General features: G+C 39.2%; 1 protein-coding gene across 5 annotated transcripts in view; it reads right to left on the reverse strand.

The window, feature by feature from the left end:
- WLS (Wnt ligand secretion mediator) overlaps window positions 1–25,223 on the reverse strand; it is a 105,940-nt gene that overhangs the window by 67,257 nt on the left and 13,460 nt on the right. For all 5 annotated transcript variants that reach the window (XM_060089947.1, XM_060089946.1, XM_060089945.1 and 2 more), the window contains exon 2: window positions 145–417. In XM_060089947.1, the coding sequence (XP_059945930.1) occupies window positions 145–417 (273 nt within the window). The remainder of the gene's footprint in view (window positions 1–144; window positions 418–25,223) is intronic.

Consider the following 25,223-nt stretch of genomic DNA (forward strand, 5'->3'; position numbering starts at 1 on the left):
ACTCAGAAAAGTGTCTAGTAAGTAGAAAGCAGTCGATAATTGTCACTAGTAATACTATTATTTTACTGTTATTATAACTGGTTCTGAAAAGCCTGAAGAGAGAAATTCTCCAGGATAGGAGAGGGATGGGGAGAATGCACTTACTGATTTGGTTGTTCAGCTTGAATGCAATGTCCAGCTGCAGGATAAATAGCATGAACTGGAACCAAGGACTCATCTCCATGGAGGGGAGGGGAATGTGAACAGAAAACACAATGTCATTGGCTTCGATTTCCCTTGGAATCGCTTCCTCAATGTCTCGGATCTTGTCACACTGGTTGGGTCCCCAAGGCATTAACCATTTTGTCTTGTGATGGTTTTTACGGACATCCACGCATTTCACTGACATGTAGGACACTGCCGTTGTGGGTCCTGGAGCTGAAAAGAGAATATTTTCCTGTTTTAGAAGAATCATCCACGGAAGTGCCTATTTCTTTCTAATATTCTTTCCACTACTGTCCTCTCTCCATTTTTCACACCACCTTCTATAACTTGAGGTCATTAATACCAAGAGATCTCCCAAATCCGGGTGAGGATCCTTCAGTGACCTCCAGAGGCATCATAAAGCATCCCCAAGAGCCTTCCCATTGTTTTCAGTGACTGTTATTTATTGAAAGAATACATTTGTTTTCTTCAGTTTTGTTCAGTTCCTTCCTCATTCCAAACAAATGTCACAAAAATCAACTGTGCTTCACTTTTCACCTGCCTGAGGGCTTGGAGACCTCAGGGGCTTCACAGAACACAGTGTCTGAAGTCAGAAGACCTGGGTCTGAAGCCTGGTTGAATGACTTACTCTCAGGTAATTTTGGGTAAATTGGTTAAATCTATAGTAGCTTCAGGATCCTCAACTGAGAAATAAGATGGTTGGCTTCTAAAATTCAAGCAAGATGGCTGGTTTCTAAGATTCTTCTTAACTCTGAAATTCTACAACACTGCTTTTGATTGAGAGAAAGAGTTTTTCTGACTTTGGGCCCCCATTTAATGTACCTATCAGAGGATGGAACCCAAACACTGACTGACGCTTCAAGGATATACTAAAATACGATACATGCATTTCAAGAGGGATCATCAAATTTGAAATATATAACATTAACAACACAATTTTGTGATTATAAAATGGTCACATAATTATAACAGAAAATTTGCAAAATACAGAAATGTTAAAGTTCAAAACAACATTTACCCAAAATCCCACTAAAGAGAAGTAACCACTGTTGGAAAAATATCAAATTATCTGTCTTTTCTATGAGTGTGTAACTAGATACAAATTTATAGAGGAATTAATTTGTATAACTTTAAAATACATACTAATATTAACACATATTGTTACAAAATAGGGTCATACCTATTTGTAGCTTCTTCTTTTTAATCACTTAGCAAAGTAGAGTAGAACAGTGGTAAATAACACAAGCTGTGAAGCCAACTTGCCTGGCTCTCTCATTTCTGGTTGTGTCATCATGAATCCAAGCTAGCAAAGTTTGGGGTGAATTTCTAAACCTGTCTGTGTATTAGTCTTGTTATATCTTAAATGGCAAAAATAATAGCTTGAATGCAGTGTCCAGCTGCAGGATAAACAGCATGACCTGGAACCAAGGACTCATCTCCATGGAGGGGAGGGGACTGTGGACAGAAGACACAATGTCATTGGCTTCGATTTCCCTTGGAATCACTTCCTCAATGTCTCAGATCTTGTCACACTTTCTGAGTCGTTGTATACATTAAACAAATTAACATATGAAAAGTATTCAGAACAGTGCTTGAAAGTACATGAAAAAATATAAAATTAATTTTAGCTATTATATTATAAACATTTTCTATGTAATTAAAATTTTTCAACTAGTGGTTGCAAAATAAGCACACGATACACCCTTTTAATTTACCTATAACCCCCCACCCCTTGTTTTGTAAAGGTTGTCTATAAATAAGAATAATTCTTTGCCTAATATGTTTTGTTAGTGATTTACCTCAACTTTTCCCTCTGCTGTCTCAATTTGTTTACGGCATATTTTAATACAGAGAAATCCCAGATTTCATGTACAATCACACTTTTATGTTCTTCCCATTCTTCTGTGTATAGAGAGACTTTCTAATCTCCAAATTCAATAAACTTTTACCTTCTAGTCATTTTTAACAATTTCATTTTTTAAATATTTAAATAGTTGATCCACCTGGAATTTGTTTTGATATAAGGGATGAGGTGAGAATCTAGCTTCATTTTTCTAAATATTTAAATTATTCTTTACTGAACAAACTCTCCTTTTTTGTTGCTTTATGACAGCACCTTTGTCTTATGTATACAAATAGATATTTCTGGACAATCTAGTCTATTTCCATGTGTTGGACTGTAAATTCATGGCCCAACACAACATGGTTTTAAGTCATGTAAACTGATGGTTTATATCAATATCTGATAGAGTAAAACTCCTCCCCCATGCCATTTCATGTTTATATTTTTTGCTGGGATCTGATTGAAATTACATTACATCTATAAATTAATGTGGACAGAGTCAGTATCCTTTCCTGACATTTAGTTTTCCCACCCAAGAACAGTGATCACTTCTTTATTAACTGCAGTCCATTTTAATATCTCTTTGAAAATTTTCATAGTTTTCTTCATGTAGATCCTTCTACTACAATATATTTTTAAATCTATTTATAAAACTTTTCTCTGAAAGTAGTGGAAGGAAAACATAAATCTGGTTTATGTGCATGGTTTAAATATGTTTAATTTTGCACATATGATACCTGACATGCAGTGCTTTCAGACCCTTTATGAACAGAAATCATCTCTTACTTGACAGAGATCAAATAGCAACTAGAGGAATATGTAAAGCAAGAGGAAAAGTCATTTATGACGCAAGAGTGTGTATTATTAATACTTTGCCCTACTTCTAGTGCTCAAATACACATTTTTCTATCCCTAAATATCAATCCTAACAGTAAATTTTGAGTAGTAAAATGTTATGTTCCCAGAAAGTTGGGATGATGCCTACTAAAACTTGCCAGAAAACACAGCACTGCTAAACTCTAGCTGAAAGTTCTTCAATGTAGTATCCTGAATACCACAACACAGAGCCACCACTAATCCAGGCCAGGGAAGTTTTTCTTTAAAACTCAAAACTGTATCATGAATACATTTTACACCTAATCCATCTAAAATCAGACATCTCACTTATTATTAGAAATATGAACCAATCAAACTTTGGTTATCCTGACTCTGCTAAATAGCCCACCAACATTACAAAGACCAAATGGCACATTTAACTAAACTTCTTTTAATGTGGTTGGAGAATAAACAGGGAGACAAAAGTCACGAATTCTATTTTTGGCTAACATACTCAAACTGACTATTTGCTGCAGAAAATAGTTACTACATTTTAAAACTTCTATTCTTCCAAAATGAACCTAACCTTTTTTCATTTCTTTATTTTTTTTTTCCTTTTGAAAAACAAGTCTTTCCCTCCTTAGACCAAAATGAAAAATAACTATCTGAGTTCCCAGTTAACCTCCAAAACCACATTCCAAACTTAATAACAGAGAAGCTGAACACTTTACAGGCACAAAGGCTGCATTTTTAATGGACACGGTGAACGCCTGCCTTTGTAGCAGCCTGAATTATTTTCATTCTTTCATTAGTCTAGTGTTTCTTGCATAAAGAAGAAAATCCCAGGAATACTAATATTTTCATAAATATCATGGCAATGAACTTGGGAAGCCGCAAGTGCATCTCAAGCTGTTCTATAAGAATCACAAGTATTTTTCTTCACTTGAATAAATCTAGTCTAAAAAACCTTTTGTATAACTTTAAAAACCTGAAGATAATTCAACATTTTCCATTTCTAATAGTGCTCAAAAGGCAAAACCCTTGTATTATTTGAGAAAGTAAACAGACATTCTGTTATTCAAACATGGGCAGTTAATGTTCCCTGAATAACATGTTTACAGTTTAAGACAACTTCCTACTCCAGCTAAAAGTGAATTTCCAGGTGTTTCTTATGTAGAAAGCATATCAAAGTAAGCCAAAAACAAAGTCTATAGCTCTTAGCTCCTTGCCTACTATAGAAGGTGTTTTCATCAGCTATAGCCAACAATGTGACTACATAGATCACAAAGCAGTGTCTAAAATCAAAAGAACTTTGATTTCTGTCTTTAAATTTTTAAAAAGTGTGAGGGACTTTATTGTAAGAGAAGAGAATGAAATGGGAGAAGCTGAAATTATCTGTGACCTTTGAACAAGCCACAGTCAACTAACCAACAGTTATATGCAAGGAAGGCCTCAGTCGCCAGCATGGTTCTAGGGATTAATAGTTTGTGTACTTAAGAAGGAACTAGATGGATTCAGGTCAACAAACTGAGTCATGTTTGCTCAGGTGAAAGCTAAAAATAACCACTCCTCAGTATTCCTAGGATAGTAATGTAATATCACCCAGCTGCTTCGGCACATATTATAAATGTCCCTACTCTACCCATTCGTAGCACTTAGTTGAAAACAAGTGGCCCAAAGATACTTCTACATCAGTACAATTTCATAGACAGAGCAGTTTGGACCAAAATGAATATGCCCAGGCACTGTGGACTGGTTAGTTTATGGTAGGTTAACACAACTTTTGGAGTAGGCACAGAAGTTATAAAACACAAGCTACTCTTTGAAAACACCACCCCATTTTGAGGCCAGTTCTCTTTACCGTGTCAAACATAGGCCATTTTTTTTCCTTTTTTTATCTGTATTTCAACACAGTATTTTTGGCCTCCGTCTCTCCACAATAGCAGAGAACTGTGAAATATGACACTACACAACATTTAAAGTGATGTGAAATCAATAAGACTTCTAATTCGAGGCTGTGAAAAACTGGACAAACACAACATGAAGCCTCTTTAAAAACTCAGTGACCCTTCAGTGACATACATCACTAAGGCTCATACTGCATTCACCAAATATGTCTTGAATACCTACTATGCACGAAGCACTGTTAGGTGCTTGAGGGAACCTAACAGACACCAGCCATGTGGAATGTAAAAATAATGGGGAAAACAGACAATACATAAATAATTACAGGAAAAAGTAAGTATAGTTGTGGTGATACTATATTTACCCTGACATTACCTGAGAAAGGGCCATAGTCAGATATTTGGAAGCCAGGAGAAATGAATTCACTAGAATGAGGCAAAAATTCCAGTCATCATTACAATGCAACCTTGAATAAAAATGTAAGTGAACAATGACTAAACCTGTACTTCTTTTGGAAGAATATTCATTGACTCCAGTCAGCTTCCTGTTATGGCATCTCAAATGCCTGTCCAGTTTACAAATTACTATCTGGCCAACCACTACCGCTATCATGCTCAAAGCTGAGTCAACATCAAATCATTAGCCCCTACTCCCGCCAGAACCTTTAATTAGAGAGCTGGACAGAGACACAAGACTTGGTTGCCTCCTAGAAAAGTTAAAATAAAATTAAAACAACATGCTGACATGACACATGGTCTCCGTTTAAGCCAACACAGACTATTTATTTCTTTGCTTTATTACAAGTAAAGAAGTTTCCTTTAGCAGTTATCTAGGAGTATTACTATTATGCGGGCACTGTGCAAACTAAAGATAGAGACAAATGACAGTCCCAGACCCTGAGTTGCTCACAGTCGAGTGTGGGAGGGTGAGAAGTTGGCAGAGAAGTCCATCCTGATAGAAACGTGCCCTTACAGATGTTGCACAGGAGGCATCATTTGTGAAGGGGGCTGGGAGAGCTGCTTGCCCGAGGCCTGGACTTAGACTTCAAGGAGAGCAGGTGTTAGTTAGCCAGGTGGAAAAGGGGACAGGAGTAGGGAAGGCGCTGAAGAAGAGCATGTGCTGGGTCAGAGGCTATCTAGAAAACCACAATACAGTCGTTCTTCTGTATCCGTGGAGGATTGCTTCCACGGCCCCTATGGATACGAAATTCTGAGGATGCTCAAGTCCCTTCTGTAAAATGGCACTATATAGTCGGCCCTCCTGATCAGCAGATCAATCCCTGGCTGGTTGATCTGAGGATACCGAAGGCCAATCGTACGGTCTGTGTTTGAGCATCAAATTTTTTTTTTTCTTTTGCGGTACGCGGGCCTCTCACTGTTGTGGCCTCTCACGTTGTGGAGCACAGGCTCCGGACGCGCAGGCTCAGCGGCCATGGCTCTCGGGCCCAGCCGCTCCGCGGCATGTGGGATCTTCCCGGACTGGAGCTCAAACCTGCATCCCCTGCATTCGCAGGCAGACTCCCAACCACTGCGCCACCAGGGAAGCCCTTGAGCATCAAATTTAAGAAGAGATCATTTACTAGGTGAAAATGCTGCACAGCCCTAACCTTGTTACAGCCCTTTGCTTTCTCTGACCAGGGGTCTAGTTCTCTAGGGGGCCTTGGCTTCTGTTCCCAACAGTCTCAGCTTCACTTTGTACAGCGACATGAAGAGATCCATAAATAACAAAGAACTTTTATTTGGGGGAATCTTTCCTTCTAAGACACTGTTGGTATCTTATAGGTAGCCACAAGGCCAGACATGAGCAACACGGTGCCCCGGAAGGAAGGGAGAAGGCAATGGGGTCTCCAAAGAGCCTGTGCAGTCTCCATTATCAGAATAGACTTCACCTAAATTAGAGGAAGACTGTCTTCCTTGCAACCGAAATGATATTTCAGGATTAATGTGCTTTGGGCTCCAAGGGGAAAGAATGTGGAAAACAGACCAATTAAAAGGGTAATTCATGTTTACAAGCATTAATAACCAGAACCTCTCTAATTGAAAAAGTAACGATTTTAATTAAAAATGGTCAAACATTTCAGAAATATTTTAGAGAATTTTATTTTTATAATAGCATCTTAGCTAACAAAAATGAAAAAACAAAACTATACACACTGATTTAAAAACACAATCATTTCATGATGTATGTAAGTCAAATCATTATCCTGTACCCCTTAAACTTATACAGTGCTGTATGTCAACTATATCTCAATAAAACTGGAAGAAAAACATTTAAAAAAATAAAAACACACCCTTACAATTAATGAAATGAAACAAAGCTGAGTAGACTCCCATTAATTATATGATCTAATAATGAATATATAATAATTGACAGAATAACCCAACCAGTATAAGATTGTCCCTAGAAAAAAATTCTGTAACAGTACTTATTCAAAATTTGTTTTAATGTCAAACATAAATGAAGAGTTAGATCTGTAAATTAACATATTGAAAGTTAAATCACTTGCTTCCTGTCTTCATAGATTTTATGGTCTGGGAAATCTTTGCTGTCTGATTTGATCCCATTTAACTATAAGATTTCTACACATTTTGTACCCTATTATATTCCAGGAAAATTGTTTTAATTGTCTGAATGAAAGAAATTATATTAATACTTCATATAAAAGTTTACAAAATATCCAAGCTGTAAGCAACTATCCCTGAGACCAGGTCATTTTCTCTTCTGGAATGAAATGTGATATATAATGTTATGAATTTGGGGACTTAACATTTAAATCTGGAGAAATTTTTAAACTGTTATGAAATATATGCAATAAGTCTGATCCAGGTAAACTATAGAACTGTTTAAACAAAGTACATTATTTATATTCTTACAATTATTTACTTTCTTGAAAGTGTTATATTTCTTTGTTGTAGAAAATGGTGCACTTATATGAGTTCATTACTCTTATTTTTCATTATTTTGTTTTTGCTAATTAATAAAAATTTAAGGTGTTATTTCCTTTAATTTCATTCCTATTTCTTAAAATAACTTATTAAGCTGTTTATATAGGTGCAAAAAATATGTGACAGAATTATATTTAGAAGAGAGATGTATTAAAATATTAAAGTGAAAATAAATAAATAAATAAATAAAAACACAGACAATTGCTAGCAGATACTTTCTACTGACTCAAGAGGGAGGTTGATTTAACTCTTGAAATCTCTCTGACCCGTATAAACATGAATAATTGGTTTATTTTTTACAATTTAATTTGTTTATTTGTTCTCTACTTTGTTCCCTAAAAGATTCTGGATACTAGGAAGAGAATATTAGACTTTATTTTTTAAAAAGAGTTGAGGCTGATTTAAAAGCATGGAATTAATGTTTGGGGCACTAAGAATTACTTGGCCTATGTCTGTATCTATGAAAGTAGAGAATAAAAGCAATAGCTGGATAATGTAAGCCCCACAGCTTTCACCTGAACTACAAAGCTAAATGGCTCAATATCCATTTCACTTTGTAATATAGAGAAAACTTCCATTTCCTGGCTATGAACGGTACATATAAGATGTTCATCATGGATGGTATGTATCAGATGTTCATAAAAGATTATATACTCAAATTGGTTCTAAGCTTTGACTATCTGAATATCTATGCTTGCTTAAATGAGAATTTATATGAAAGGCATTGGGCCTCTAAGGCCCTTGGACAATTCCAGGGTTTGCTTAGAATTTTTTGATTCCCTCCCAAGGAAGGGGATGGGGAAAAGAGGGGCAGAGGAACATAGGTGGCCACAGAAACCAAGGAGAACAGATGAATACCTGTTATTTATACAACTACAAGTTTTATTCAAACCACCCCCCAAACACTCATTTAACATAAAGGAATCTTCAGCTAAATTTAAAAATTAGTTTTTAAATGTATTAAATTGAATTCCCTCAGAGATTGCACCTGCCTTTCTTAAGCTCAGAAACCTTCTACCTTAATTCTAGTTAAAAGGATACATGTGGGGACTTCCCTGGTGGCTCAGTGGTTGAGAATCTGCCTGCCAATGCAGGGGACGCAGGTTCGAGCCCTGGTCTGGGAGGATCCCACATGCCGCGGAGCAACTAGGCCTGTGAGCCACAACTACTGAGCCTGCGCGTCTGGAGCTTGTGCTCCGCAACAAGAGAGGCCGCGACAGTGAGAGGCCCGCGCACCGCGATGAAGAGTGGGCCCCGCTCACCGCAACTAGAGAAAGCCCTCGCACAGAAGCGAAGACCCAACACAGCAAAAATAAATAAATTTTAAAAAAAAGAAAGCTTTAAAAAAAAAAAAAGGATACATGTGGGATATACTATACAACTGAAGTAGCCACATCATATTATCTGGTTGAGTTGAGAGGTTTTAGACAACTAGCAATTCCTTAACCAATTCTGCTTACTGTTCCCTCCAGGTCAGTTCCTAAAAAGATTTCTTAGTATCTACCACAGCATATACCTAAGTTTTAGAATGCCTCATAATAATGACCACTTCAAAACTTTTCAGCTAAAGGAAGTGTAAATACTTGTGTTAAACTGAGTGCTTCAGAATTAACTGACTCAGTCTGTTAATTCCTTTACATAAATTGCTCTGAAGGTGTAATGGTCAGACACTCACTCTACCTCTGCCATTGACTTTGAAGATAAAATTCTCCTATATTTCAACCATACCAATTAAATCTTACTACATTACTAACTAAAATATTATTTCACGATTCAATCTCAGTCACTAGAGAACCAAAAGTGGGTGTGCAGGGCCAAGATCTGGAGAAGTAATTTTCAGAATTATCCTAGCTATGCCCCAGTGGGCGTAACGGGGTACATTAAGTGACGTGCAATTCATTCTTGCCAGCCGTTTTCAGTAAGTAGTAGTTAATTATGCTAACATCTGTTCTAAGAAAGCTAAATTTTTAAACACAGCAGAACATTCCTCTACACTAACCTACCACCACCAAAACACACAAACACACACACACCCCACATAGCAGAGATGAATGCAAAGTAATTTGTACTGTACACACACAAGTCAAACACGTATTTTAAAACAGTTCCCTACAACATAAACTTATGAATAAATGACAGACATTTTGACAGGAAAGGTCCAGAAATTGTAGCAAACACTTGTGTAATTCATTCCTTCCTTAAAAAATATTGAAAAATAGTGTATGTTTACATCTTAGGCTGATGAGGATTTTAAATGCTTAGCCTACAACCTCAATTGTTCTGGAGCCAAAGATGCAACAGCTTTGAGGAATAGAAGAATTACTCTACATTTGTCAGAATCTACACAGCAAACATGAAGCGCCACTTGGCTTCCATTACTTGTCTGGCTTGGATCCTGTGGAATTGAGGAGCGCTGGAACCAAAAGGAAAAAAATTACTGTGCTTCAGGACACAGAGCCAAATTCTTACATAGTATTTGAAATGCTGTGGTAAACATGAAGTTACTTTAGGCTCAAGATTAATGCCAGTTTTTTTTCCCTCTTTTTGAAAAAATAATAAAATGCACATAAAGAGCCCTGCCAGAGTGTTAGCACATAAAATCTGCCAACCATTAGACGTGCTAATTGGGGGAGCAATCCTGAATTCAGATTAAAAAAACTGACCCTCAACTTTGGTGTCTGGCAATGAACAGAGATTAAATTAAGAAGCTTGACAGGTACATCAAATATTTCTAACCTCTAGCTCTGAAAAATACCTACAATGACTGTTTCTCCATCGCTTCAAAAAGACTCAAAACACTAGAAACTACACACGAAGTGAACACAAAAGTCCTCCACAGAAAAAGCAAACGGCTCATCTGTTGACACTATTGCTCATCGCTCAGCAAACCAGTCATCTGGGCTGAATTTCTGACTTGGTGCCAGTGCGTCAAAATCAGCCACCATTCAGCCAAAAGGCTGTGGAATGCAGCCAAGACCACCTATGGAAAGTGAATTATAGCATCTTATAATTTACTACCTTGGCTATGATCTCATAAACCCAGCATGGAGGGTGAACAAGCTTTTGTGTGGAAAATCTCTCAGAGCCTCTGTAGAGGCCCCCAAAACTGCTCCTGGCAGCTATGTAGGTAGGGAAGACACAAAGGTGGCCACCTGGCTCTATGAACCAGCAAGCTCACCACTGGCACACCTTTGGAGTGAAACTTTAGGGTTAGAAAACTCCCAAATTAAATCTTCTAGGAGAAATAGCTGCTTTGTTCTGAAGTACCTATTACATTCTACAATAATTTCACATGTTTATTACCTATAATTTATTATTATCAGACATGTATTATTTATAAAGTACAGATATTCTACTTTTATCAATATTATCAATGTTAATAATAAACATGAGGGCTTCCCTGGTGGTGCAGTGGTTGAAAGTCTGCCTGCCGATGCAGGGGACACGGGTTCGTGCCCTGGTCCGGGAAGATCCCACATGCCGCGGAGCGGCTGGGCCCGTGAGCCATGGCCGCTGAGCCTGCGTGTCCGGAGCCTGTGCTCCACAACGGGAGAGGCCACAACAGTGAGAGGCCCATGTATCGCAAAAATAATAATAATAATAATAATAATAATAATAATAATAGACATGAACACTAATATGTGAACTGCACGTTGCATTTTACAAAGCACTTTCAGACACTTGGATCAACTAATCCTCATAGGAAACAGGTGAAGTTGTTATTATAATGGTCCACACTGCATATGCGGAAGATTGGTGGCTTTGTCCCACCAGTAAGTGGCAGAGCTGGGACTAGAACCCTGGTCTCACTTCACATCTGCTGCTCCTTCCAATACACCACATTGCCTCAATTGCCAGTTTACTCATTAGCCTTTACCTGTTTACTATGAGGGTTTGAAGCCAATATTAAAATTGTGGGAGCACGTTTAGATACCACTCTTTAGCATTATTCCCTGGAAACTGAGGTTCACAAAGGTAGGACTTAACAATTATTTACCCTATACCAGCACTGCCTTGAAGGGATCAAGGCCTGCATGGTGGAAAGAAAAATAGGAGACAAAATGAGATAAAATATTCACATCTTAGACTTAAGTGTATATAATTAATGGCTGCAAATTTGAAGATTTTATAACAAAATCTATATTCCTAAGAACATATATAGGGAAATTTTTGGCCATTTCATTAACATCCCCTACACAAGTCATTTGCTTTTAAAGGCATCAAATCCTACTTCTGAGATCAAATCTACAAAACAGCTCAGACAGAAACCTGGGCAAAAGAATCTTCTGCGGCATTATGATCTATTTACCTAGCAGCTCTAAATGAGATTTTCTCTGTGGTCCAATGAATTACATATGAAAGTTCACAAAAGAGTAGCAAAGAAAAGCAATGGAAGACTTCTGGTGTTGAAGGAACTGTGGAGCACAGGATGGTATCAGAAGTCTTGAGATGACACATGGAGCTTCTGAATGGTGACAGGCAAATGCAATTGTGACTGGAGGGAAGAGCTAGTTAGGAGGAAGAATTTGTGGGCCCTGTTGGTTAACCTGGGACATGAGTGAGAGGGAGAAGTCAAGGATGTCCAAGTTCCTTGCATGGGCAGAAGATGGATGGCAATGTCATTTTCTAGGAGAGGAATCAAAGGAAAATGAGTGATATGTCATATGACAGGCAGAATATAAAGAAGCTGGGGGTGTAGAGCTTGTTAAATTAAAGAGCTCAGTCTGTATGATGCAGGGGGTGTTACAGATAAAAGGTCTAATACATGAATGACTAAGATTTGGAAGAGGAGTTAGATTTATTCTAGGTGGTTCCAATGCTGCAAGTCCTAAGGAAGGAAATCTGAGAGCAATAGAAATCAGATGGTCCGAAGTTAACCTGACCAGTTGAAGACAATGAGTTACTCATACCTGTGTTGAGTACAAATGCTCCTGCTAGAAACACTTGGTAAGTGCAAAGAGCGCAGAGGACATTTGAGCACTGATGGGGATGGAAAGACAGCCTTTAGGGCCTTCTCCATCATTATATTCTATGAGCACCCTTCAGACATTTAGAGCTTCAACTCTGGGCCACAAATTGGTCTGCTATCCTGAATTACTACAAGTTTGAGGATAAGAACCTTGGCAGAATGAATTATCAATTATCATAAATTATCAATGAATCAGGATTGTGGAGTTCTAGTACTGGATATGCCACTAAGCAGGCAAAGTATTCAACCAATCTTGGGCCCCAGTTCTCTCAACTGTAAAGGGCAGTATTTTAACTGCTAGACATTCCTAACTTAGAAATTCTTCGACTCTAAAGGGAATTTATATGTTCTATGTTATGGTGAAAGCCATTCTTTTTTTTTTTTTTTTTTTTTGCGGTATGTGGGCCTCTCACTGTTGTGGCCTCTCCTGTTGTGGAGCACAGGCTCCAGACGCGCAGGCTCAGCAGCCATGGCTCACGGGCCCAGCAGCTCCACGGCATGTGGGATCTTCCCGAACGGGGGCAAGAACCCATATCCCCTGCATCGGCAGGTGGACTCTCAACCACTGCACCACCAGGGAAGCCCTGAAAGTCATTCTTTTAAGGTTGAAAAATACCCTTTTAAATTAGGACCAATATATATGCCAACATTACAGGCTGACATGCCTTGCCCATCTAGCCCCTTCTCCCCTCATTTTCCTTGTATTTTCACATCTGTTAGAGGAAAAGACTGTAATCTCCTACTCTTCTCTGCTGCTTATTGAGGCCGAAATGGGCTCTGGGTGTTTTCTATCTTCCAACAACTGCTGACATCAACAAATTATTCCAGAAAGCAAAGGCAAGCTAGAGCCAACTGTATATGTAAAATTTCATACTGATATATTCAGCACGATGAAATATACCCCTGTAATACATAGTATGGGAAGGTGGTCCAACCTAATCATAATGAAAACGTTTAGGGAAAAAAAACCAAAACTCCATTCCAGCTTCCAGCCAATGGCCCATACACTTGCAGTATAACAACACAAAGACATTCCAACACAATGAAATAATCTGGAGTATGTCCAACCTCTATTTTTCAGGTTGATAGAAATAGGCTCAACAGAGCTGAGTCTATTATTCAGAAGAAATGGAAGTCATGGCAAACACTGCCCTAAGCCAAAAGATCATGGACAAAATTTGCTAACGAGACATCAATTCATAACATTCATTCAGATTTTCATTTAAACTGCTGGGTTCTTAATATATTTCAAAATTTACCCTCTATAAAAAATGTTCCACAAGAGAAAATGACAATTACAGTGCAGCAAGGGAAATGCTTTCACCGAAAATGTTCTTTAGGTTGCTGTAGGCATCTACAAAAACAGAACAAGAGAAATTAAAAGCAAGGGCTCTAGACTCAGAAAAACTTGGGATCAAATCTAACTCTGTTTCTTACTAGCAATGTAGTTGGGAAATTTTCATGGCCTTACAAAATGCCGGTTTCTCCTTTGGAAAAGTTTACTATGAGTACCCACCTCATAAGTTTGTTGTAAAGATAAAATAATTAGTAAAAAGAGCCTATCACAATACCTTGCACATAGTAAGGCCTTAATGAATGTTAACTACTGATAATAAGAAAGCTGCCAGAAGATGGAGAAGAATAATCTGGTGGGAGATGGTGACATGCTCCTTGCTCTCTATCCTGTCTCCCCCTCCCTCCCCCAAGGGATGTGTTTATCTAAACATTCAAGGAACTAGAGGGTCTGAATCTTGGTTCATTAAAAACAGAGGTTCTCAGCAATCGGAGATGGTTCTATCAGAATTTTAACTTGAACATCTAAGACGTCTTTCCCTAAGAAACATCCCAGGGATATCCTAAGTAGCCTGTTGTTTGAACACAGAATTAGCTCTTAATTTTCTCCTCAGTGAAATGTGCTTAATAACATCTTTTTTCAGTTATTTCCATAAATTATTAGAAAATAACTATAGCCAAAAGTATTAATGTGGGTCTTCCCTACTCCATCGCCTCCTCCCTGCAGATAGAGAGAATGCTGGGTTTGCTTGCTCTGTTGCAGGCCCTCACCAGCCCCCAACAAGGGTTCAACTTATTGCTAAATGGATTCTTTGAGTTTTCATGATACACAATCAAGAGAAAAGGGACAAGTGGAAGAGATGGGCTTGGGCTGGGGGTGGGGGGGATTTTACCAGAGGAGGTTTTAGGGGTATTTTGGAAGAGAGAAGTTAGAAGCATCGAAGAAAAGGGGGATTTCCAGAAGTAGTGCTACAGATTATACGTCTTCTTTACCGTGTTTCACAGTATGAATAGAGAACTGAAGTTACTATATTACTTTAATTCATTTTGGGGGGATTGCCTATTTCTTTGACAGAATCACTACTTCAAGATGGCTCTATTAGGCTAGTCATGTCTTTACATGGGGGCAACACAAACAAAATAGATTAACAGGTGCAAAAACGTCATCCAAACCTTTGGCGGGACTTATTTAATCCGCACATGACACTGGGAAGATGGAAAGGATTAACATTTTAGAAAAGGCAAGTTAGGATTATGGGGCTGACCATATGAGGTTAGAGCTACACCTACACTATATCATCATTTATTTATTTATTTATTTATTTAATTTTTGTGGTATGCAGGCCTCTCACTGTTGTGGTCTCTCCCACTGCGGAGCACAGGCTCTGGACGTGCAGGCTCAGCGGCCATGGCTCATGGGCCCAGCTTCTCCACGGCATGTGGGATCTTCCCAGACCGGGGCATGAACCCGCATCCCCTGCACCGGCAGGCAGACTCTCAACCACTGCGCCACCAGGGAAGCCCTATCATCATTTTATTTCAATATTTTGTTCAAAGCCTGGGCTCTTTACAATCAGAGAGCTGCACATGCCTATTCCCTCTTAATACTCCTGGCTACCCTGCCGCCATCCCTCTACCCCAGGGTTTCTCAACCCCGGCCACTGTTGACATTTGGGGCTGGATAAATGTGGAGGCTCTTCTGGGCACTACAGGGTATTTGGCAGCAGCCCTGGCTTCTGTTCACTAGTTGCCAGGAGCATCTTCTCTCCTCCGCCCGAATGTAGTGCAAATCAAAAATGTCTCTAGACATTGCCAAATATCCCCTGGGGGGCAAAATCACTCCTGGTTGAGAACCCTGGCTTTATCACAATCATTCGGGCTTCGGAGAAAAATTCATACCCCACTAAGCCAATTTGCGACACTCCCTTTTCAGAGTTTGCAACTATGGGGATTCCAAGCTCTGAATAATCCATAACCATCACAGTTGCCTGCATGCTGGACTGGCTGCATCGGGCATCAGGTTGTCATCTACAAATTGTAAATGATTATAACAGCTACCAATCGCTGGGTATTTCATATGTGCCAGGAAGTAGGCTAGGGGATTTAACTGGATTGATTTTCATTCTTATACAGCAGTAAGTGGTAGATATCATTATCTCCATTTAGAGATGAGTAAAATGAGGCTCTGAAAATGTAAATAACTCAACCAAGGTCACAGCCAATAAAGGGTTGAGCTGGGATTTGAACCTAAATCCATCTGAGTCCAGAGTCTCTCTCTGTCTCAAGTCACAATATTTCTCCTAATGAGAAAAACCAGTGCAGACATATATGCGAAGTACATTTGGCATAAGTTACATGAGTTAAAATGGAGGGGCCAGCACACAGACTGTTGTAGAACTCAGTGCTCTCTGAACTAAGCTGATCACCAGTAATAGAGGCATGTTTGTTCTAAGGACACTGACAAGTTGATTTTTGAATTATGGATTTTCTACTGAAGACAGGAAAATGGTGGTTTCCTCTAAGCAGAAACAACAAGCAGTAGCTGGTTGCCATGGTAGCAGAGGTAAACTTAATCTTGACTGGGAATACAATCACCAGACAGGGACAGCAAGATTCTGGTAAGGAATCTTACCAGACAATGGTGTTTTCACCTGGAAAAGGGAAAGTCAGAGAGAAATGAGAGGCATCTTCAATTATTTGGAAGGCCACCATCTAACAAAAGGGAAGCAGCACATATTCTAGATTATTCCAAAAGGAAAGTCCAGGATTCATGAGTGGAAAATACAATGTGGTAATGGAAACCAGTTTTCCATTGAATTATAAGAAAGAACATTTAACCATCATAGTGTTTCAACTCGATTGAAAAATTAAACAATTTTAATTGTCTACTGAGCAACCGTCACTGGAATGGAAAAAAATGCTGCCAGGGAGGTCGTCTGTGTTGGGGAGACCCCAGTGTGGGTGAGGTTAGACTAGACAAATTCCCAGGCCCCTTACAAAACAAGAATCTCTGTTTCTCTAAAGAACTGGGAAATTGTGGATTCCTGCTGAAAACAGACAAATGGAGGGTGGGACAGGTGGGGATCTCCATTGGGCAAAAAGCACCAGCATTAGTTCATCGCCATAATAGGAGAGGTAGACTCCCATCTTGCCTGGGAAGAAAATATCATTTAAGTGGTACCAGATAAGAGGGGAAGACCTTGTGGGGGATTTTTTTTCTCTTCTGAATAGATGAAGGGGTAGGGCAATAGGCTTTTAAAAAAAGGACCAAGAATCAAGCAGCTCTTTCTTTTGTCTTCCAACCCTAATACACTGTGATGCCTGTTTCTTGGAATTTACAGCCAGCTCTATCTGATTTTAAAAATCCATTCAATTTTTTAAAGAAAATAGACAAACATCCAGGTAAGGAATAGCTAGAATAACAGTTGACAGCTTTCTTCTAAACACTGATATTGCCTTTGGTTTCACTATCCTTGACTTGCCCTCAACCAACAATTCATTATAAAACAACTCACCACCAGATTCAGGGAATGGCTAGGACAGGGCTAACCTCAACCTTTCCTCTTAGAAAACCCACCACGTTGTAAATTTGCTGGACCTGTCTTGGCAAATAAAATTATTACAAAGTCAACTTCTGCTAAGGCACACAACCTCCCTTGTAAAAGGGAGGAGGTGCTAAAATAATAACAGGTTTTCAAAAAAAATACTGATTCAGCTTACCATATTATATATGAATAATACATTAAGAGAATTTTCCCTATCTCTTCATCTCCAGGGCACTCAAAGCGTTTATATTCTCATTGTTTTACACCCATTAAGTGGGTACCAAAGATTATTATCCTCTTTTGATTTCTAAGAAAGCAACTACAGAAAGATTAAACAAGTAAGCTGTCCAAGTTGCTCAGTAAATTGAGATGTTTGGAGTTGTCCACTCAGTGCTTGTTTTAGGGACTTAATACTACAAAGTGACTGAATCCTAACTCACCAAAACACCCAAGTCTTACCTATCTCTTCCCCATTTCTCACACATGCATGAAATTTTCATCAACTAAGCACAAAGCTGGCACCATGTAGATCTTGGACAAGGGTATCCTATCAGACGAGCACCATGTCTGCAAGAAGCCTGTCACCACACCTGACTTGGTGTTCCAACCAGAATCAACCCACTACTTTATCAAGTGAAGTTGATTCTGCCTGGCTATGTCTGGGAAATTTTTAACCCCTCGATTAGCTATTAACAATTGGTTTCACTCAGACGAGACAAAGGACAAAATAATAGTGGTTTAAAAAAAAATGCCTCCACCATTCTGATTACAAAGGAGGCATGATTAACGAAGTTCCCTTTGTGTCCAAGCTCCATTCTGAGAGCCAGAGAAAGAGACTTCCACCTCCCTTTTTTGATTGCTGAGTCTTTTCCTACTTGTCTCATCACCCACACAATCTGTTCATAGCCTAAAGAGACAATCCAGCCAGTCTGTGGAGAGTTCCTAAAACATTTATGTCGTGAAAGCAGACAGGATGAACAGGACCTCATCTCACAAAGGATGATGGGACATTCAGCAAAAGAGTTCACAAAGGGAAATACAGACGGAAGGCCCTAGGCTGAATGGATTTGCCCACAATGTCTAACACAATGCCGGTCCTTATGGGTATTTGTAAACCTTCTGGTCAATTTACAACCACCCCCAGGTTTTGTCCCCAAAACTCCACCGCTTTTCGAACTTACAGTTTTTAAAGAAAATACAATTATCCAGTTAAAGAAGTCCAAATCAGTGCTTTAAGGATCATTCAGTCTCTCTAGACCTTCAAACATGAAAACAGCAAGTGAAACAAAGATTCTAGTTCCAGCTCAACCATGTTAGTGGGCCAACATAATGCATATAAAACACTTAGCACATTGCCTAGCACATAGTAAGTGCTCAATTAATATTACCTAACATTTTTACCACACCATGCTCTGTTTTATTAATGATATTTTTATGTATGTCCTGCCTGTCTACTCAGCTAAAATGGTGCCACCTCATTTCTCTTTGGTACATTACAAAAGATAAGTGCCTTGCCTTCATACACATCCTCTTATTTACCAATTTACAGATCTATGGTAGGGTACAGACAAGATACTAAAAGCAAACCTAGTCTCATAGCTGGTGAGAAATAGGTTCCCTGAGATCTCAACTCATTAACTTCACGCTTTCTTTCCATGACACGACAGATGAGCAGATTATCATGATTTCTGCCTCTTTATGTTCCCCAGAATTTAGCAAAGTGCTAAGATATACCTTAATCACCATCTAAACAAGTTTATAATCTGCCAGTAACCTAAAGACTCTGAGGACTTACTTTAATGCCTTTAACAAAAAGAAAAGAAATGGGTGGGAAAAGCCAACGTAGTTGGCTTTGAGAAAGACATGCCTCTGTCTTTATTTGCCAAGGAAAGCATTACCAGGTCTACTCAGCAAATAATCAAAGGCAAGAAGAAGCATGAGAGATTAAGTGATATGTCTAAGGAGGCAAATGGGGCTAGAGCCAGATCTCTTGATACTCTACTCATAGCTTTTTCTATTAAGCTTGCTCTTAATTCAGTGCCTTGAATGACGTGAATCTTGTCTTGACGTGAATCTTGTCTTGAATTATGTACATCAAATTGTGCTTCCAATGACCACCCACACTGCAAAGGCCCAGGTCAAACTCCCTAATTCTTCAAAAAAATCTTTATATCTGATCTAAAAAATACTTAGAGCACTTAATCCATTTCACCCACTTTGACCTTGACAACAGACTGTCTTATTTGATCGCTCTTATCTCTCTAATCAAAGTTAAGTTGCCCAAAGGCAAGATCCATGTGTGCATTCCTTCTGTAGCCCATGACTAACCCAGCTCAGGGACTGTAGTAACATGTGCCAGATCATCCTTTGTTCTGTCTCACAGATTTCTGGATGCCCCAAAGAAACCTCAAGTCACCATAATACCTACTCAAGTTTCCCAACCATCCCCCCAAATACTAGCCTGCTTGGGCAGTCATTAAGCTTCTCCTGTGGTGCCATCAAGAACCTCATTTTAGCTGCTGGGACATCCTCTTGCCATCCATTTCACACACACATCTAGCTGAGCAGGAGTACATGTTGCAATGAGCTTTGCTTCAAAGCCAACAGCCTGGCCAAGTTCCAAGAATTGTCACTAATGATCTTCACCAGCCAGTTGGTGCTCCAACCGTGACACAACACACACACACACACACACACATACCCCATTTCAACTATTGCTATAGTTGGAAGAGCTGCGCCTAACAGAAGTTGGTTCCATACCTAATTTTATTTTTTAATTGTTACCAAAGACCTAACATGAGCAAACTCTTCAAATACACCTTCTACGATATAGCAGCAGTCTCCATTGACCTATCTTTAAACCAAAGGCATAGTAAGTAAATCAGTCTGGGGTCTTTTGGCTGCAAAAGAAAGGAAACCCTGCACAAAGCTGCTTGAGCAAAAATTAAATTAATCAATTAGCAAGGTGAAGATGCAAAATGTCCAGAGACAGCATAGTCTTTAGATAGTGGTTGTTTTGAGAAATCAAATTATATCAACAGATCTCATCTCTCTACGGTCACTGAATTCTATCATATTTTACTAGCTTCATTTTCAGACTTCATTGGAAGGGCTCCAGCAGTTCCAGGCTCATATTATCTGGGTTCAGGTTCAGTAATAAACAGAGAGGACATCTCTTCCTGGTAGCTTCCACAACAAATCTCAGACTTCATTCTGATTAGACTAAATTGAGCCATGTGTCCCCTGTGGCTTGGTCACATGTCCATAACTGGAGTCAGAGATGAAAATTCTCTTAAAGCACATGGTCTGAGAGTGGGAAAGGGAAGGTACCACAAAGGAAATGCAGGATCCTGCTATCAACAGAATTAGGCTGAACCATCCTCCTCCGTAAGTCTTCCCTTTTTCCCTAATCTCTAACAAGTTGTATTACAAGGACGATCAACTTTGAAAATAGTATACTAAAGGAAGGAAACAACCAGGCAAGTCACAAAAGACTATAAGTAGCCAATAAGCATATGAAAATAGGTTCACCCTCACCAGTAATCAAAGAAATGTAAATTAAAAGAAAAAGGGCTTCCCTGGTGGCGCAGTGGTTGAGAGTCCGCCTGCTGATGCAGGGGACACGGCTTCGTGCCCCGGTCCGGGAAGATCCCACATGCCGCGGAGAGGCTGGGCCCGTGAGCCATGGCTGCTGAGCCTGCGCGTCCGGAGCCTGTGCTCCGCAACGGGAGAGGCCACAACAGTGAGAGGCCCGCGTACCGCAAAAAAAAAAAAAAGAAAGAAAGAAAGAAAGAAAAAAATATTCTTGGCACATTAGCAAAATTTTTAAAAATAAAATTAATGCCCAGTACTGGCCAAGATGCAGGGATATGGACACTCCTAGGATTGACTTATGAGGTATATGTGATGGTTATCATTGATCTCGAAGGGCGAGATGGATATTATCAAAATCTTTAAAAATGGGCATGATTTTTGACCTCAGATAAATTCACAGAAGTGAAATTGCTAAGAAAATAATTAAGGGCATGAATAAAAATTTAACTACAAGGGAGCTTTTCCCAGTAGTGCTATTATGTAGCCCCCAAACTGGAAATAACATCAATGTCCAACAGTAGGAGATTAGGTAAACTAATTATGGTAATCCATTCTATGGGCTATCATACCAACACCAAAAATGGCTTTTCAATGCATATTTGTTGGCATGACTTTAAGGGAGAAAAGCATACCATGGAAGAGTTACTAAGTGGGTGACCATACCACAGCACCATTTACTAGCTAAAATTAGTAAATTAATTTCACTTTCATCTCTAGGTGCTCCCTGGCCCCTTCTTTAAGATTTTCCATAGGGTTCTAAAGACCCAGATCTGCCCAGGGAAAGGTCAAAATATCTGGACACCTTCAACAGGCTAAAATTTGTTGTTCCTTCGAAGAGATATTTTTGACATATTTGCTTAACAATTGTTTAAGGGAGCAGCTGAGTGTTACATGGGGAAATTAAACATGATGGACCACAGGTGACATGTACTTGTCCTAGAAGATAGCTCAGAAAGTAATGTTTGGTTAATATACAGCAACTTCTGTAAGAAATAATTCTCTATATTTAAAAAACTAAGCTTTTTACTACTCTTTATCCTATATCATCATGTAGCAATTAATCTTCAAATCCTCAGGGTAACTCCACCACAAATAAATCTTACCAAATCAACCCTTCTCAAACAAAACTAACCACAAACACAGCTATTCTCCATTTCAGTTTCCATAACTTTAAAATGTGAATAATCCTGGTGGACTGACCTGTCTCAGAGTGCTGTTATTAAGATCAAATGAGATCATTTATATGAACGTGCTTTGAAGAAAGATAAAAGCACTATACAAATATGAGGTATTAGGAGTATGAAGTCATCACCTAGGTTTAACATGCACTTAACAAAGCATCCCTGAGTCTATGTCTAGTCTTTGGCTCTGCCATAGCCTTCACGTTCTTTTCCTGTAGTCATTTCTGAAAACCAGACGTTGGCCTGCAGAGTTTCCCTGCAACAAAAGGATAGGGCCCTCTCTACTTTCAAATTGGAATAGTGATTATAAAAGCATGGTGTTTCTAGCTGTTGAAATGTAGGTAATTAAATAACGGGGAGAAATGTCAAAGATAATCCAAAAAGCAGACAGACATGCTTGGTTTAGACTGGAGCCTGAAATGGAAAGAGGCAGCAGCATAAATGAGTAGAGGGGTTAAGGGTTTTCATATTATCTCATTCAAGCCACAGCAATTAAAAATCCTAAAAGATGTAAACTTTTGAGAGTGGGAATTCTTTGAGAATTAGCAGCTAATACTAAGAGTAATATTAGTACTACTAAGTACTCGCAGTGCAGTATTTTATAGCACTCCAAATATCTTCCCAAAGGAAAGCATTGCTTTAAAAAAAACAAAAAAGTTGTTTCTTGGTAGGGCTGTGCCCTTATACTATGGACTTTTATAGGGTTTTTTCCTACAGTCTTTTTCCCATTGTGAAGAATGGTAAAAGTTTAAATGAAACATGGATGGGTCAATAATAAGCACACTGAAGTTCTTAAATTCCCTTCTTTTTAAGCCTCCACCCCAATTACATCCCTCCCTTGAGGATATTTACAATCCTCTATGACACATGCTCTGTACCTTCTTGGTTCAAGGAAAACACACCTACAGCATTTCAAATTAACTACTGACCCTTACTCTCACACTATAAACAAATCCTTTTCAAAATCTCAATTGCATTGTGTCCACATTGATTAAAGCTTGAAGCCTGGTGACCTCATGTGGTGTTAACTTCTCCCATGCACCAACAGCATTCTGCCTTTCTACTCAATTACCCCCTTTGGTGCCAGAGGATCGCTACCCAATGAACATACACAATGGACTTCTGCTTCATTACACTAACCAACAGCAGGATAGAAATAAGCAGAAGAGGAATAAACAAGCTAATTTATCATGAGGACAGAGCAAGCTTTCACCAGTCTCGCCATGGAAAACTTCAGTGGTTAACAGGAATATCAATAGTCTGGGGGTGATGTTTATGATCTTACAGATTGCAGACAGAGCCAAATAGACGCTGGTGATTAAAGAATTTTGCAGATTAGCAGGTGTGAACACATGCACACAAAAACCATGCCTTAAAACTCTGGGCTCCTACATAAAACCAACTGAATAATTATTTGGGAAAGCACAACCCAGGGCTTTGGATAATGTGGACTGACACCCTGGTAATTTGCCCCAAGTGTTCGACCTAACTGTGGGGTCCCTCTTATTCATCTTTGACGAGGTGGTCAGGAGGGACCCAGCCTCTTTGTGAGAGGGGTCTGGATACCCCCCTCCCTTCATTAGGCATGGCAAGGGCACAGTGGCTGATTGAATTAACAACTTTGGAGGGCTTCGGTCCCAGTTCCCAGACATTAGCACCATCATCCAGAACAAATTAAAAGTCTCACAGCAATTAAGCAGATTTTGAAAATGAATTTCCCATGGTTCAATGGTTCAACAAGCAATCTTGAGTTAAGTATGAGAGAAGAGTCTTAGAAGGAGAGGAGGAACTGACTGCTGAATTTCCAAAGAAAACACATAATTGGTAGAGGCATAAACAATAAACGTCTGAGCCTCTGCTAACTAGGCTTTTACATTTCTTTTATATAAAATTGGAAATAGTCACAGAAGTGTGAAAAAATAAAAAATTAACACGGAATTGTATTAAAATGGTGCATTTTAGGAGGATTCTTTTCCTTTTTTCTTTGCTTTTAATTCCTTTAACATCATTGTGTTCTTGCTTAAAAACAAATAAAATTAGGAGGGGACAAAAATGCATGTCTCTAGTCACTAGCAATCTAAACCCGACTCTAGAGCCACCTACATCTCCCTGAACCATTGTATCCAGGTTCGGAGCAGGCAGAAAACCTTTTATGTCAGCTCCCAAAGGACTCTGGGTGATTTAACACTGGGAAATCATTCTTGGGTTAAAAGAATAAGACTAATAATAAAATAACATGTAGCACATTCTATGTGGTTACAATTTGCAAGTTACTGTATACATACTTTTCATTTCACAGATTATTTCATTTAATCCTCACAGCAATGTCACAAGCGCTACTACTCCCATTTTACCCAAGAGGTAGATGAGGAAACTCTGGTTCTGAGTTTAAATAATTTGTTCAAGGCCACATAGCCACCAAGGGGTAGAGCCAGGATTTCTATCCAGTCCTTCTGAATGCAACACTCTTGCTTATATTTAGAATAGCAAACTTCTATTTCCACTGTGGTTTTACCTAGCCTTTAGAGCAGTGGATAGGTTCATAGCACGTGCGCGCACACACACACACACACACACACACACACACGTCATTATTTTAGAGGGAAGGCCTGCATGATGATGTGATGACCCAACCGAGGAGGAATTCCTGTCGCCTCTTTCAAGCCCATTTTCTCTCCATCACCACCGCCTCCTCTCCCCTGACTCTTGTGTCAGCTCTGTGTCCCCTCCCCAATACTTCCACCTCTAGCTGGAAGGTCTGGCTAAGAGAAGTCCAAGTCCAGCTTTTGCATAGCTTTCTCCTTGGTTTTTGCTTCCTTCCCTTTCAGTATACATCTGCTTCTTAAATCTCTGTTTCCACCTTTCCACCTGGCTCCACTGGAAAGTCAGCAGGCCCAGGCTCCTCTTTGCCTGCAGGCACCTATTCCA

This window comes from Mesoplodon densirostris, chromosome 2 (assembly GCF_025265405.1).
Source record: "Mesoplodon densirostris isolate mMesDen1 chromosome 2, mMesDen1 primary haplotype, whole genome shotgun sequence".
NCBI classification, from domain to species: domain Eukaryota; kingdom Metazoa; phylum Chordata; class Mammalia; order Artiodactyla; family Ziphiidae; genus Mesoplodon; species Mesoplodon densirostris.